The sequence below is a fragment of the Rhineura floridana genome, chromosome 21 (genome assembly GCF_030035675.1).
Source record: "Rhineura floridana isolate rRhiFlo1 chromosome 21, rRhiFlo1.hap2, whole genome shotgun sequence".
NCBI classification, from domain to species: Eukaryota; Metazoa; Chordata; class Lepidosauria; order Squamata; family Rhineuridae; genus Rhineura; species Rhineura floridana.
The window spans coordinates 15,998,902-16,014,832 of record NC_084500.1 but is presented as its reverse complement, the minus strand read 5'-3'; the positions used below and the strand labels follow the sequence as shown (position 1 = coordinate 16,014,832).

Here is a 15,931-nt window from a genome sequence, read left to right as displayed (position 1 = left end):
GTAAAAAATGCCAGGCCCTCTTTGAAAGGTTTGTTTTCCTCCTTGACAGAAACATAAGAAGCTCTCCACTTCCAAGACACTCATCAGTGTTTGCTTTTTCACAGCACTGAGAGCTAATCCCCCCCCTTCAGCTAATACGGAGCGTCTTTATCTTTTATCCATTCAGACTACAAGCAGTTCAGTACACTGGCACACACACCCAAGTGCGTTGTTGTGAGTGAGACTTAATTTACTGTGGTATATGCGTCACTTTCCACAATAGTGCCATTCTGCAAGCTTGTTTCAAGAATATTCTCAAGAGCCTTTTTAACTCTGTTGCTCTCGGGTGTTTTAAATATGTTAAAATATTTTGAAGACAGAGTTCAGTTGTAAAAAAACATAACGTATTAAAAACTGGGGAAAGCGGCAGCGGAGGGGGGGCAGGAAGAGGACAAGCACAAAATAAGTGCCTACGAAAACACAAGTGGAAAATCTCCAAAGGCTCTCTCGCGTGGGAAAAATGTCCTAAAGAAATGTCTGCAATTCAGAGGACTGCTTCTGATGTGCTGACGACACCTTCTCTCCACAACATACTCCAAACTGCTTTTGATAATTCATGTTCTGTACAAGTGATCTGTTGTGTGTGGCACTGTGCGACTGCCACTTTTTATCGCATCTTTCAAATCGCTTGGCTGCTCAGCCCTTTGGGTCCAGGCTGACATACAGACAGATATGTATAGGGTTAACAAAGTGATCATAAGAAAATAAAAAAAGGCCTGCTGTGGACCTGCTGCTAAAGGCCCATCTTGTCCAGAATCCTGTTCTCACAGTGGCCAACCAGATCCCTGTGGAGAAGCCTGCAAGCAGGACCTGAGTGCAAGAGCACTCTCCCCCTTCTGCAGTTTCCAGCAGCCCGTATTCAGAAGCATGCTGCCTCTGACAATGGTGGCAGAGCATACCATCAGGGTTAGTAGCCACTGGTGAATTTGTGTACTCCTCATTTAAAGCCATCCAAGTTGGTGACCATCACTGGCTCTTGTGATAGCTTAACTATGCACTGTGTGAAGAAGTCCTTCCTTTTGCCTGTCCTGAATCTTTCAACATTCAGCTTCATTGGATGTCCCCGAGTTCTAGTGTTATATGAGAAGGAGAAAAACTTCTCTCTGTCCACTTTCTTCATACCACCATGCATAATTGTACACACTTCTGTTACGTTGCCTCTTCGTCACCAATCACGGTGCAGTGCCCTCGCTTCATGGAATGGCCTTAGAGCACATGATCCTTCAGCATTGCTTAAGCCAGGGATGGGGAAGCTGTGGCCCTCCAGATGTTGCTGGACTCCCTGCTCCCATCATCTCTGACCATTCCTGATGAGAGTTGGAGTACAGCAGCATCTGCTGGTTATAGGTTCGCTACCCTTGCCTGAAGCTAAATGCATATTGACCTGATCCATGGCTGGATGGGATTCCCACTGGGAATGTGTAACAGAATGGCTTGTGGACACCCATTTCAGTTTGGAGAGGGAAATTTCAGACAGGTTGAAATCTCAAGTTGCTAGATCTCAGCAGACAGGATTTCCTTCCCACCCTGTCCTTGTTGTTGTTATGTGCCTTCAAGTTGATTTAGACTTCTGGCGACCCTATGAATCACTGGCCTCCAGTAGCATCTGTTATAAACTACCCTGTTTGATCTTGTAAGTTCAGGTCTGTAGCTTCCTTTACGGAATCGATCCATCTCCTGTTTGGCCTTCCTCTTTTTCTACTCCCTTCTGTTTTTCCCAACATTACTGCCTTTTCTAGTGAATCATGTCTTCTCATTATGTGTCCAAAGTACAATAACCTCAGTTTCATCATTTTAGCTTCTCTTTCCTTTCCTTTCCTTATTCGTATTCTTTTCAGACTTCCAGTTGCATATCAGACCTGAACTACACCCCCCTGTCCTCAGCTGCCCAGAGAGTGATTTATTACGCGATTTGCTCTGTGCCATAATCTCACGAGATTCTAAAAATATGTCAGCAGCGTGTGAAAGTCTTAGTGGGAAACTGCTTCCAAGGTCGCTTCGGCAATTTATTTGGATTGATAAACTCCTGAGGGCAAATACTGAAAGACACAAGACTGAAGGACTCATGTAAGTATCTCCAGGAGTGCTGTTGAAAGGGGAGAAGACAAGACCCCTTCCTGTGACATTCCTGATGACAAAGCAGGTGCTGTCACTCATTGGTGGAGCACATGTTTTGCATGCAGAAAGCCCTGGGTTCAATCCTCACCAAAGGAGCTTGGGTGGTAAAGCTAGGAAAGGTCTCTGTGTGGGAATGCTTCCTGGCTACAAATCATAAAACAGGACTGATAAAGCTGCTGGGAGCACTATCCTGGTTGGCGGGCAAGCAGTGAGGCAAGGCATGTCACAGCAGCAACCTCAGTCACAGTTTGCGCTGTGGCAACGTTAACACAGGCCAGACAGGGAGGCACAATGGCAACGTACCTTCCTGTGGGCCATTGCTTGGGATATCTCGAGGAGTGGGAGGGGATGGATTTCCCGACATGCCTGCCAAAAAGTGTTAAAATACACGCTTAATTCCCTTCCTGAAATCTACAGGACTTAAGTGGGGTTAGATTGCATCCCGGGGCTGTTCTTGCTGATGGAGTCTGGTTTAATAGACTGCCTTGAAGATTCAGCCATTGCTTCTGCTTCTGGCCCTTTTGATGGAGATTACTCCCTTCTGGCCCCTCTTGATTCATCCTGCAACTTTAAAAAAATTATTCCTGAGAACTATTAGAAGAAATAATATCATTGTCTCAGGTCTACCGAGAGAGAAGGCAGAGGAGAGTTTGGGCAAACCATAGCACGGCAGATGGCTGAACTGAAGCTCCAAAGTGCCACCCGCTCACCTCTTTCAGGTCTTATTGAAAATGCAGTTGTGGAGGTGAGTTGAAATACAGGTGCAGTAATGCTGAGAAATGTGTATTGCTGTTGGGAATGAGCTGTAGGCAGATTCCAAAACAGAGTTGGGAACCCGGATCTAGGTGTCCCAAACGTTTGAGGCAGATGCCACTACTTTATATTAAAAACCTCTTAGGGTGGTGAACAGTTAGTCACCTGTGGTGATTAAGAATCCTCACCAGGCAATCAGACATGAATGATTCAATGCAGGCACTTTTTTTTTCTTTTAGGCACAATACACATTTGTAAAGTACAAAAACAAAACTGGTGAGAATACAAAAAGCTGCCTTATCCCTAGGCAGACCATTTGTCCATCTGGCTCAGTATTGTGTACACTAACTGGCAGCAGCTCTCTAAAGTTTCAGGAAGGGTTATTTCCCAGCGCCACCTGGGGATGCTGGGGATTATTTATTCATTTATAAGATGTTATACACTGCTTATTGTTTTTAAAAAATCTCTATGCCGTGTACAGCATAAAAACAATACAACTGAACCTGAGATCTTCTTCATGCAAAACTTACAGTCTACCATGGAGTTATGGCTTGCTTTAGAAGGCTGTACTGAAATACCGAGTGCAGTTTCAGCTGTCAACGCTGGGAAGTTTTGTCCTGTATCAACTTGAGCCATGATGTATTTTCACGCCCAAGCTGTTCTCATTGTTACATGCAAAACCAAAAAACATTACAGCATTCCTCCCTCATTTCCTTCTGACAGAAATATCGAAGCATTCCCTGTATGTGCCCCTTTGCTACAAATGAGCAGATGATTTTGGAGACCAGCAAAAGCTTAAATGTCTTGTATGTCTTTGACGGTACCTATGAACCCTACCTTATCAACTGGCTTTTTCCTTTGCAAATGGCATTCGAGCAAATCACGTCAAGAGGTAAATCATTTACAGACAAAAATGACTGCAGAATTTCCCTTATTTCTCCTAGAGCAGAGGCAGGCAGGAGTTAGATCTGCATCTGTTAGCAGGTCTCTGTGTGATCAGAAGTAGGGATGGGATCCATCAGCCAGTGCCATTTACCTAACAGGCTGGTATCGATTCGAATTTGTTTTTTGTCTGCTAGCCACTGCTTTTATTCATCCTTCTTTCCTTTCAAAACATACTGATATTAATATTGCTATTTTGAAAGGAAACATCGATAAATGAAAAAGAAATATCAACAAAATTAATATCATGCTTTTTTTTAAATAAAAAATTGAAGATAGCTGTGGAACACTGTTGCATAAAATCTGCAACAATAGAGAATAAGCAAATTAATGGAAAATTTGATACCAAATTTGAATTGGGCTTAGCACATCCCTAAACTAAGTTAGATCAGTGAGGATTCCTGACTCCCAATTGTTTAGCAAAGGCAACAACAAAATGCATTCCCCCTAAAATTATACTTCTGAAATGCAGAAAGTTCTGAGAGGTGGGAGTATTTCTGGAGTAGATATTTAGATGGAAGGACAGGATGAGCACCACTCAGTTTTGGTACTCCAAACCAATTCCCTGGACTCAAAATTCTAAAAGTGAATTTTTTTTTTGCACTTGGCTCTAGTTGGTGGATCTCAAATAAAAAGCAAAGTAGACCCCACAAGATTAAAGTCTTCTTAACCCTGTCCCAGAGGCTTTATAGTGTTGATCCTCTGTCCTCCCCCTTCGATACTTTATTTTCACAGCAACCCTGTGAAGTTGTTTAGGTTGTCAGATAGTGGCAATGCAAGAATTACAGAAGCTTGCTAGATCAGGAGGAGTTGGGGAATCTTTATTTTTCCCCCTGTTGAGAGATGTTGGAAGTGGGGCAAGAGCAACTCCTGTTTTGTTCTTTTGTTTAAGCTCCAGAAGGGAAATAGAGCTTGTTTACTTTTACCTGTGATACTCTGACTGACTTCCTTTTGTCCCTAGACTGTTACGTCTTTAGGAAAGCTTACCTGCCCCTCCTCCTTCTGCCCTTTCCACTTCTTTGTCCTCCGACTGTGTGAGAGAGGAGACATCCCTTTGTCTCTGCTCTTTCCAAGCATGGGGCTAACTTCCGCACCTGGGCGTTATGCTTCCAACTTAGTTAGTTAGTTAGAACTAGGTATGCTTTTCTATCTACTATGTATTTCTACAAATAAAGTAGCTTTTCTTATTTTACTAAGTCATGCTGATGCAGGGTAAAAGCCTGCTTTCTTAGGCAAACGTACGCACACGCTGGCACACTCGCATTTCAACATCTGCTGTTACTCTCTGCTGCTGTGGTGCTGCTTTTAAACAAAATTAAGCAACACAACTACACACAGCACAACAAGGGAGACATGCTTTCTGGATGGTGGTGGTGGTCGAGTCAGTGGCAGCTGAGACCCAAGCCAAACAAAGGGAATGACAAAAAATCCCGTTTTCTACCACTTGTTTTCTCTTTCTTATCGCTACACCCTTTTTTCACTTTTTTGCCACCTCTCTCTCTGCCACCCTGTTTTTCACACTCACTTTTTGCCACCCCTTCAGTCTCTTCCTGCCACCCCCTTTTTCACTTTCACTTTTTGCCACCCCTTTTCAATCTCTCCTTTTTTCTGCCACCCCCTTTTTAAATCTCTCTCTCTGTGCCACCCCCTGTCCCTCTACTTTGTCATCTGGATTAAATTAGGCCAAGAGCTACAAATGGCTTTTGGACTAGACGATTGGTTAGGCCCCACCCACCTTGGTGATTGAAATGGGTTAACACAGAGAGGGGGAAATGTCACTTACATACAGGCTAACATGATTGTTTTTGTTTTAATTTTTAGCAGAACACCCGTATGAATTAGCCATGTACTTGCATTCTCTACACCAGAACCTATTCCCAACTTGGGGGAAAATCTTTGTAATCGCTGAGTCAGTGATGAGCCTTCTGGAGAAGGAAGATACAGAACTCTTTGCTCACCTTCAACGTGCTTTCAGAAAGAATATCACAGTTGACCCTAAAGTACATATTTATTGATTTAAAATACTTCTTAGCTCCCCTTCATGGACAGGCGAATAAAATAATTGTACACCACCTACAAATACAGTATTGAACCAACATGGAAACGTATCAAAATGCAATAAGCTTGCATCATCAGTGCCCTTTAAGAAGAGGGCGTTCCGAAGTTCCATTTGATAGGCAATCCCTTGCAGAGAGTAAGTTCTTGTGGTCTGCTGGGGATTCTCAAGAGTCTCGCAGGTGGGTGACCAGGCTGCTGCTGGTGGGAACAGTAGCAGCACCAGGAGTGTGCTATGGTCCTCGGCCAAGGCCTCTTTGTACGGTAGGCTTGGCTTCATTCCAGCCGTGCAAAAGGCAGAGGTGTCGATATGTAGAGAGGCATGCACATGTGAACCTCTCTATCCTCCATCCAGGCAAGAAAGGCTTTATTTTTTTAAATCACAGTCCAGTCAGGCCAGATAAGAGCAGGGAAGTGGTAAGAGGAGGTCTGGCTGGGGGAGAGTCCTGAGAGCCAGATAGGGCAACCTGGAGGGCTGTGTTCGGCCTCCTGGCCCAAGGTCCCCCACCTCTGCCCTAACCTTTGTCCCAGCATCATCAGGCAAATTGGTGTGGACCATGCTTGTAGAAGGTATGAAGAAAATAAACCACGAATCTCTGTCATTGTTCCACCGTGAACATTGTGGCTCCTTCTGTTTTTTAAAGGATTTCTTGGTGGAACTGATACTTCAGGAAAGAGAGAGCACTCAAGGGACCTGCGTGGTTAAAAATGGATTCCAACCAAGGCCGAACAAAACTAAGGAGCTGCTGGCAAGCCCAGTCGTTTTCCTCAGGAAATGGATGGGAGAGGTAAGCAACAACAAAAAGTCTGCAAATAATGTCTCTGTGTAATGGGGATATGTTTGCCTGGCCACCCTTTGCAGGTGAAAACGTGACTGAGGTGATCAAAATGTGTCCAAAAAACCACTAGATGTTAGTTTCTATGAGGGACACTTCTCAAAGCGGTGATGCTGCATAACGTTTCTGAAGTGGCTGTGGTACCAGCTTGCAGCCACAAGGGGGCTCTTCTGTAGCTACAGCCACAGCCGGGTCCCGTATGTGCTCTGGTTCAGTGGATTTCAAATTCTCTTTCCTCATCTAGTGCTATGGAAGAAAGGAAACAGAAGTCCCTTCCTGACTAGCCTGCCTGGGAGCCCCTATTTGCAGAGGGGGCAGATTTTAGGGGAGTAGTTTCCAGTGGGCCAAGAGAGAGTTGCTTATGTGTGCCTTGAGAGATGACTTAAATAATTAAAGGCTCTTGTGGGCTTCCACAGAGGGAGGCTGCTTGCTGTGTCTCTGTGTGATTCACTGCTTTGGCTCATTCTAATTAGCCGTTCTGTTCTCAAGCAGTGTTCTAGCCCAAGCAGGGTGTGTGTGTGGGGGGGGGGAGGGTGTATCACAGGACAAAGTCCAGGTTTCAGTAAGGCGCCACAAGTCAATAAGGCAAGGCAGGTCCAGGTTCTGATAAAGCAAAGCAAGGTAAGTCAGAATAGACAGCAAGGCAAGGTAAGAGTTTGCAGGTAGCAGCCTGGACAGCTCCATGTCCAAGCTGGAGCATCATAAGACCAAGGTTCAAATGTTGCTTCAGCACCAGTCTGAGCCTTAAAGAGAGGTGCAGCTCAGTTTTTGTGAGAGAAGCCTCTCTAGTTAAAGGGCCCTAGCTTGCTTCAACAGCTACTGATGTGGACAGTGCATGGAAGACTGTGGTTCTACTGAGACTTCTGGAGCGGAGTCCTCAGAGTCAGGAGGGCATCACAACCTGGACTCCAAGGTTGTGCCATCAGCTGTTGCTGGGGAACAACTAACCCTGCTACCTCTCAGCATTTTGTGTGACTGAATCAGCAAGTCTCTCCTCGTGCACAGACCCAGAAGAATTACCCACAGAGGAGTCTGCCCACTGCATCTCTGCATGATTCCTCTGGCCTCACCTCCTTCCAGTTAGCCTTTGCTAGGTGCAGGTACCTCTGCCCTGACTCTTCATCAAATGTGATTGGATCACAAACACAGAGATACAGCAGAATTATCTGCCCGTCGGAAGAAGCTTCCTGATGTATCTCTGTAAGATTTACTGCTCTGGCTCCCAGTCAGCATCCACTGGGATGATGTGTTTCCATCCCATCGTAACATCATGTGCCGCTTGGAGCGTCCGCGTCCATTTTGCTTCATCATGCTGAAAGGCAGCAGAGTTAATTGCCCTGAGAGGAAGCATGCCCAAACGAGTGACTCATTCAGACTCTTCAGGCTGGTCATTCTTGCGTTCTCACACTCTGAAGAACAAGCTTTTTTTGTAAGGTCCACCTCCACGTTAACGCCAGTGAGGAAAGGATGCCTCTGCTATCGAACGCCGGCACCAGCTTAGCTCTCCTGTCTTGCGTAGGGGTTTGTCGGTGTGCTGAACTTGCCTGCGGTCTTGTTCGTCTGGGACCAGCTCTTCACGCAAGACTGGAACCCGGACGTGATGCAGAATGTCTGTGCCTCCGTCCTCCTGTTGTTAAAAAATTCCTTCATGGCAGCAGATGACTACCCAGCAGTTCAACAGGTAAGTACTAGCCTGTTTCAGTGGAGGCTGGTGCCCTTTGGGACTGGTGGGGCGGAAGGCAGGGAGGCCCACAGTAGGTGGAGCCGGGGCCAACGAAAGGTGGAGCCAACTAATTCTAGTTGTGTCCCCGCCCTCCTCCCCACTGCTGAGTTCTACAAAGGGCAACACTTGAGACTGAGGAGGCAGCTGACAGCCTGGTCTGCCTTCCTGTACTAGTTGTGAGTATGAAGGCAAGCGGGTGGGGGCTGGCTGAGAGTAGTGGGGTGGTGCTCCGTTAACCCTACTGGATGAGCCTCTACTGGCTTGTCTTCTGGCTGCAACTAGACAGGGGCAAGAATCTTGGGCTTAAGATTTCTGCTCATATTCCTCCCCTTGTTAGTGTCACTCCTCCTTGCACTCCCCTTCCTTTGTTCTCTCCCCACATTGGAATAACGTGCCGTGACCTCAAGCGTCAGCCTGGACTCTCATAGGGACAGTGACGCCATCAGATGTAGGACTTTGGGGCTGACGTCCGGGGCCCTGCTCAGCAGAATGAGCAAGGGGCTCCCCAAATGCAGCTGGGCTGGCTTGCCACATGTTGAAGTCCAGCACTGTAATTGCCTAATCACCACTGCACTGAGGAGGAGGAGATGTCAGCTGGTTCACAGCTGGATCCAGGTCCCAGCACCAGACTGGGAGGCCCTGAAGTTAGAGACCCTCTAACTATTTTTATGTATTTATTAATTACTTTATAATTTTTGCGTTTCTACATCTCTTTTGCTCCAAGAAACTCAGGGTGCCACACGTGTCTCTCTCTCTCTCTCTCTCTCTCTCTCTCCTCCTCTGTATTATCTTCACAATAGCCTTGTGGGATGGCCTAGGCTGAGAACTGGTGACTGGCCTAAGGTCGCCCAAGCAAGCTTCATGGTTGAGGGAGGATTTGAAGTGTGGTCTTCCATATGCTAGTCCGACACCTTAATTGCTACACAAGACTGGCTGCCCAACTTGGACCCTCCCCCTGAGACAGATTCCTCCAAGGGACTAGCTCCTGCACCGGGGTTCTAGCCCTCCCCATTGCAGGCAACACACTAGGCAGTCGTGGACAGACAGGCAGCAGGATGCTAGGCTCTAGGCCAGAGGACTCTCCACAAAAGGGGAGGCAAACCCTGGGACAGTCTGGCTCAAGTGAGAAAAAGGTCTCTGTTCCTGGCTTGGTTGGAGTAAGTTGCCAACTTGGAGCTGTCTGAGGTCCTCTGGGATTCAGCTTCAGTTTCAGCTGGATCTGCCAGCCTCAAGGGCTCCTGCTGGAGTGTCAGATGAGGACTAGGGAGACCTGGGTTCAAATCCCGATTCAAACAGGAAGCTCACTGGAGAACCTTGGGCCAGTCTCTCTGAACCAGTGGGAGGTGCTAGACAGTCATGTTTTGTGTTCCTCTCACGGACCACCTTGTAACTTTGTTTCTTGGATTGAGCATCTCTTCCCGCTTCTTCTCGGCCCGCACACTCTCCTTTGCTCTCCCTCCATGTTGTGAGGACATGCGCTCTCTCAGCTCTGACTCGGAGAGATGGCTATGTGTGCGATTAGTGAGAGAATCTTAACTTTTCTTTCTCACCTTTACCAGTGGTCTTAACAGACTGACTTGTTGCAACTGCTGTGTAACTTTTACAGCTTCCAATAGGCAGAATTAAAATATTAACGAGAATTAAATAAAATAGAAAGGCCTCCAAAAGCAGGGATTTGGAGGAACAATAGGTAGTGTAGATGTGGAACTGAAGGAAGGAGGCCCTAAGCAACACTTTGCAGGAAGGAGGTTGGCAAGAAAAGTAGGTTTGGAGGCTTAGGGACTGTGAATCGGGGGGGGGGGATTTGGGGTTAGAGTGTTGCCAGGCTGTGGGAGGGGGGGGATGGACCATGGCATGACTGCTGTGCATTTTAGGGACGGCACAGAATTCTGCCAGATGTGGCTCCTATAGACACTGCAGCATTGAGACCTGACAACCCGACATAAGCAATGCAAGCCATGCAGCAGCAGAAAGCTGGTGCTGCGCCCATTCATCCTTTCTTTTATGTCCCACCTTTCCTGCAAGGAGCTCAAGGTGGGGTGCGTGCTTCTCTCCCTCCACATTTCATCCGCACAGCAACCCTGTGAGGCAGGTTAGGCTGTGGGACAGTGACCGGCCCGAGGTCACCCAGTGAACGTCATGGCTGAGTGGGGATTTGAACCCTGGTCTCCCAGGTCCTAGTCCGACCTTTTAACCACCACACTACACCACTGGCTCTGAATGTCGCCTCTTGATTGAAACTAACTGCAGGCATCTAGTGTTAAAGTGCCGTGCACGTTGAAGCATTGTATAACATTAATAATAATGAAGCTTGGAAGCTTTATTTATGTTTAAACAAGAAGAAAGAAGCAAAGAGAACAAGTAGGAAACAAGCTCCGTTGATTAAAAAAACCCAGCCTTTCAGCAGTTTAATGAATATTGGGGAAAAACGACAAGGCAAGTTTACAGCAGCAACTAAAGCCACATTTTTCAAGTGCCTTTAAGGAAAAGAAAGCTTTTCTATCCAGCCACAATGTGGCCTTGGAGTCAAATACTGATGATCTGGTTTGCATCAGGTGGCGTGTTGAGCTCCTCCTCTCTCTCTTCTCCTCCTGGCAGGTGTTTCTGTCTTCGCCTTCCCGTCTTCTCACGGCCGATATTCAGAGGGCCTGGATTTACTTGCAGCAAGGGGGCTTGCCTGCTGACGTTCCAGGGCTGAACAGGCTGAATCAAAGGTAGAGGATCACCCCCTTGCTCAAAAGATACCCATGAGACCAGTCAGCAAGTGTACACGCCAGGGGAGGGGAACCTGGTGTAGGGAAGAGCCGTAGCTCATGGGTAGAGCACCTGCCTTGCATACAGGCAGCCCCAGGTTCAATCCCAGGTAGGGCTGGGAGGGACTCCCTGTCGGAAACCCTGACAGAGCTGCTGCCAGTCAGTGTGGACAGTACTGAGCTAGATGGACCAATGGTCTGACTCAGTATAAAGCATCTTCCTGGTGTCCTCTAGATGTTGTTGGACTACAAGTCCCATCATCCCTGACCGTGGGCCAATGCTAAGCTCCCATCAGCCCCAGCCAGCATTGGCCCACGGTCAGGGATGATGGGAGTTGTAGTCCAACAACATCTAGAGGGCTATACATTCCCCAGCCCTGGTCTACACTGACTGGCAGCGGATTCAGGCAGGATCATTTCCCAGCCTGGCCTGGAGACTGCCGGGGTCTGACCCTGAGGCCTTGTGCCTGCAACAAGGCATGCGCTCTCCCACATAATGGCAGGGACCTGATGCTGTCGGACTTCAACATCTGTCCGCCCCAGCTAGCATAGTCAGGGACCACAAGAGCTGTACACCAACAATGCTGGGAGGGCTACAGGATGCCAACCCCTGGCGTACGCAGCTGGAGACAGACAGCCGTTTGAACCCGACAGGTAGGGGTGGATGAGAAATCCAATCCAGTTCGCATTCCAAGCCAAATCTATCAAATCCACACTTTCCAAAATAGTATGAGAACTGAAACCCAGCCGTCCTTCGGAATTTGCAGTTGTCCGAATTTTGCGATCTAGCTTTCCAACCAACCAATGTTTACAAAAATGCATGTGTTGGGGGAAGTGGGCATAAAAATGAATATTTTGAGTGAAAATAATGTACAAAAAGGCATTACATGACCAGAAATGGCTTGCAGAAAAATGGGTGCATCAGTCAAAACTGCTGACAAAAAATGTGTTTGTTAGGAGAAACTTGGAGGTTTTTCATGAGGATTTTAAAAAAACGCACACATTGCTGCAGAAATGCCGAGGGCTTCATTTAAGATTGGAAAAATGAGAACCTGAGAGGACCACAATGGACAAATCTTGCCATCCCTGTTCCCAGCCACCTTTTCTCAGCATGGAAGGGATTGCTGGTGCTGGCGGGGTGACAGGGGCCTCTCGGAAACAAAGCACTCTGCAACGTGCCAGTTGGATTGCAAGAAAATTAAAGGAGGGACATGACAGAGATGTATTAAGCTGTGCACAAAATGCGGACAAGAAGCATTACTGCAGTTCTAGGAGGCATTCCAGCCAAGCGGAAAGCCCTTGAGGACAGCATGGCGCGGGGCCAGTGCGAGTTGTGGCCTGTGGAGAGTCCCAAGGGCCAGACAGAGAAGGCTGGAGGGCCACATTTGGCCATCAGACCAGAGATTCCCCACCTTTGCCTTAGGGACATAGAGGCAGAGGGGTATCCAGTGGACCTCTGTTAGTCTTGTATGTTAATTTCAGTGGGTCTACTCTGACTAAGGTTGGATACCAGCCATTTGTGTTGTAGACAAGAGTGGTGCTTCCTGTGTGGAGGACACTGAGTTGGACTAAATGACCTTCAGAGTCCTACATCCCTATAGTCCTTATTTTAGGGTTCTGATGGAAGGCTTTTGTGCCAGCTGCCCAACTCTCATCCTCACTTTTTGCACGGTTGGTCTTCCTTCTCATGCTGGGAAAACACCATGTGCAACCACTATCTCATTTGACTTATAAATGAAGGAGCGCAATTCTAAATCCTTCAGCTGTAATGAATATTTTATATTGGGAAATTATGCATGGTTTTCTGTGCTGTGTGCAGAAATAGTTTTGTGGGGCTCATGTGTATAGTTATGGGTATTTTTTAATAGAAATGCCGGACTGTTGCTTCTGATTTTGTTTTTCTGGTGTGTGTGTTTTCCATAGCAGGCTGCAGAATAACTTTAATGAGCAAAAGTAATTAAAATGAGAATTTAGCTCTGATTGTTGCCTACTACCCCTCCTCTCCTCCTCCATGTACCGAGAGGAGGAACTAAATTATGAAAACCCACTAATTAGCACTATTTGCCTGTGCATGCCGCTTGTGGATCTGTCTCCTCTGAGACATGGCTTAGTGGAAGGTATGTAACGTTTCTTCTTCTAGGCTGATGCTAATATTGAGGAACACCAAGTAGAGAGTGTAAAGGTTAAATGTCCGTGCAGATCACAGTAGCTGGTGTGTCCTAGCAGAGATAGGATACCATGAAAATTCATGACTTATTCCATACTGAGGCTTTCTGAAGGACTCCACAGTTTGTTGTTAGATTTCCTCCTAATGAAAACTTTTAGATTCCTTCAAGAAACCTCATAGAAGGAGCTATGTTTGGCATGATGTTTGATTCCCCAGAGATGCCTTCACCTTCTAATCACCTATTCTAGCAAGGTATCCTGGAACTGCCAGACCAGACATTAGGGGAAAACTATTGGACTACTTCTTAACTTGGTTCTTGCCACAAGTGGGGTCTGCAACAAAATGTTGCAGTGTATCCTCACCTCCTAACGAGTGCTCCCTGTTTACGGGGCCAGCCAGCCATCTACTCCTCCAGTGGGGCATTCGATTTCCACCTCCGTACCAGTTGCCTGTCTTTCCCCCACCCCCACCCCCAGTGGGACATTCTGCCAAGCATGCTCAGTAACTGTGGCTACTGAGCATGCTCAGAAAACCAGTCTGTTTCTTGCCACCATAGCTTTTTAAAAATATTTTTGTGTACTTCTGAAGATCATTGGGAACCCCATTCAGGGATATTCCACTCCCCTGGTTTTTTTTTTTTTTAAGTATGCCCCTAGCCCCTTTGCCACCTGCAGATATAACCAAAAGCTTGCGGGCCGTAGTCTACCCAATTGCTCAGTAAGAAGTTATTCTTCCTTTTACCTTCCAGTATTATACTTATTTATTTATTATTACATTTATATCACACTTTTCCTCCAAGGAGTTCAAGGTGGCGTACAAACGTGGTTCTCCCCTTCCCCATTTTATCTTCACAACAACCCTGTCGAGTGTAGGTTAGTTAGCCCAAGAGACAGTGGCTGGCCCAAGGTCATCCAGTGAGCTCCATGGCCTAGCGGGGATTTGAACCCTGGTCTCCCAGGTCCCAGTCTGACACACTAGCTAATGGGATAACTAAGAAGTCAGGGGTAGCCAATATGGCTCTCTCCATATGTTGTTGGACTACAATTCCCATTGTCATCCTCAAGCGCTGGCCTTTTGGCTGAGGCTGCCAGGAGCTGTCTTCCATTCAGCAACTTCTGGAAGGCACCAAGTTGGCTACCCCTGCCCTGTGCTGTCATTGTTAGGTGTGATCAAATTTTGATTTTATTTGGCGAATACAACAAGATTTCCAGATTCAAAGGCCGAGGGCATTTGGATATCTTTTTTTAATCTCCTGATGCAAGAATGTATAAAAACAGTTGGGTTTTTTCCTTCCTGAGCCCTGTCGCCACCTCCCCTCACAGAAATGCCATCCCCAGAAAGCCTTGCCTCCTGCTGCCCATCTTACTGTCCTTTCAGTACCAGGAGGGGCAGTTTTGTGGTATAGCAGTTTGTTCTTGCCATGATCTGCCCCCCACCCCCTCCAGAGAGAGGAGACAGGATCTTCTGCCGTTATGCTGAGCTTAAGACCCAGCACTGCTGTGGATTTGAGTCCACTGCATCTGAAGGACTCATCCACATTATAACAACAGTGTAAGCTTCCTTTCCTTCCAAGTGTCCAGTTCTCAGTCCAGCATCAGGAAGAGCCTTTGCCACTCACCTGTGCTTCTGACGTCACTGTGGCATCAGGGAGGATCCATTAACTTTTCCAGCCAGGGGAGACTTTCTGATTCCATGCTGTCACCAGAGCAAATGATGTACTCGCCAGTGGCAAGCTTACTTACCACTGAATTTTGGTCCCCAAAGTCCACTACTTGGGCCCAGTGGTGCTGTTGGGACAGGTGTTTGGGCATCACTCAGCAGAATGAGCATGCCCCCCCCCCCGCAAAATGTAGCAGGATTGATTTACCGCATGTTCAGGTAAGTGAAGTAATGCACATTGCCATCTAAAGGGGGGGGGAGTAGGAAGGCTATGAAGTCCTGAGTCTAAAATAGATGGGCTACAAAGCACATGACCATCCACCATGCTGGTGGGGGTGGATGGGAGTTGGGAGTCCCAGTAACATCTGGAGGGCCACAAGTTAACCACTCCTGGTCTAAAACCGCCTAATTGTGCTACTGCTTGGGTCACTGTATTCCTACCAGCAACTACCCCGAGCAGGGAAAGGGCTGGAGCTCAGGGGGAGGGTTGTAGGTTGGTGGTAGAGCGTATGCTTTGCACACAGAAGGTCCCCGGTTCAATCCTCAGCATCTTCAGTTAGAAGTAGGACTGGGAAAGACTCCCTCTTTGAAACCCTGGAAAGCTGCTGCCAGTCAGTGTTGGTAATATTGACCTAGGCAGACTAGAGGTCTGTCTTGGCACAAGGCAACTTCCTGTGTTATTAATCTTATAGGGAAGAGCTGAAGCCCAGTGGCAGAGCATGTGCTTGGCATGCAGAAGGTTCTGCGTTCAATTTCCAGGTTGAGCTGAGAATGCTTGAAACCCTGAAGAGTTGCTGCCGGCCTTGTCCCACAGTACTGGGCTAGATTATCTGACTTGGTATGTTCCTATCTTCCTTGGACGTCAACCACCATAATCTTGGGACTG

General features: G+C 47.1%; 1 protein-coding gene across 1 annotated transcript in view; it reads left to right on the top strand.

The window, feature by feature from the left end:
- The window catches only part of LOC133374439 (uncharacterized), a 27,556-nt gene extending 11,625 nt beyond the window's left edge, over positions 1-15,931 (top strand). Inside the window, exons 5-12 of the mRNA XM_061605402.1 lie at positions 1,878-2,106; positions 2,779-2,902; positions 3,634-3,802; positions 5,674-5,852; positions 6,552-6,695; positions 8,263-8,424; positions 11,065-11,180; positions 15,738-15,931. Coding sequence (XP_061461386.1) covers positions 1,878-2,106; positions 2,779-2,902; positions 3,634-3,802; positions 5,674-5,852; positions 6,552-6,695; positions 8,263-8,424; positions 11,065-11,180; positions 15,738-15,870 — 1,256 coding nt within the window. The 3' untranslated portion in view covers positions 15,871-15,931. The remainder of the gene's footprint in view (positions 1-1,877; positions 2,107-2,778; positions 2,903-3,633; positions 3,803-5,673; positions 5,853-6,551; positions 6,696-8,262; positions 8,425-11,064; positions 11,181-15,737) is intronic.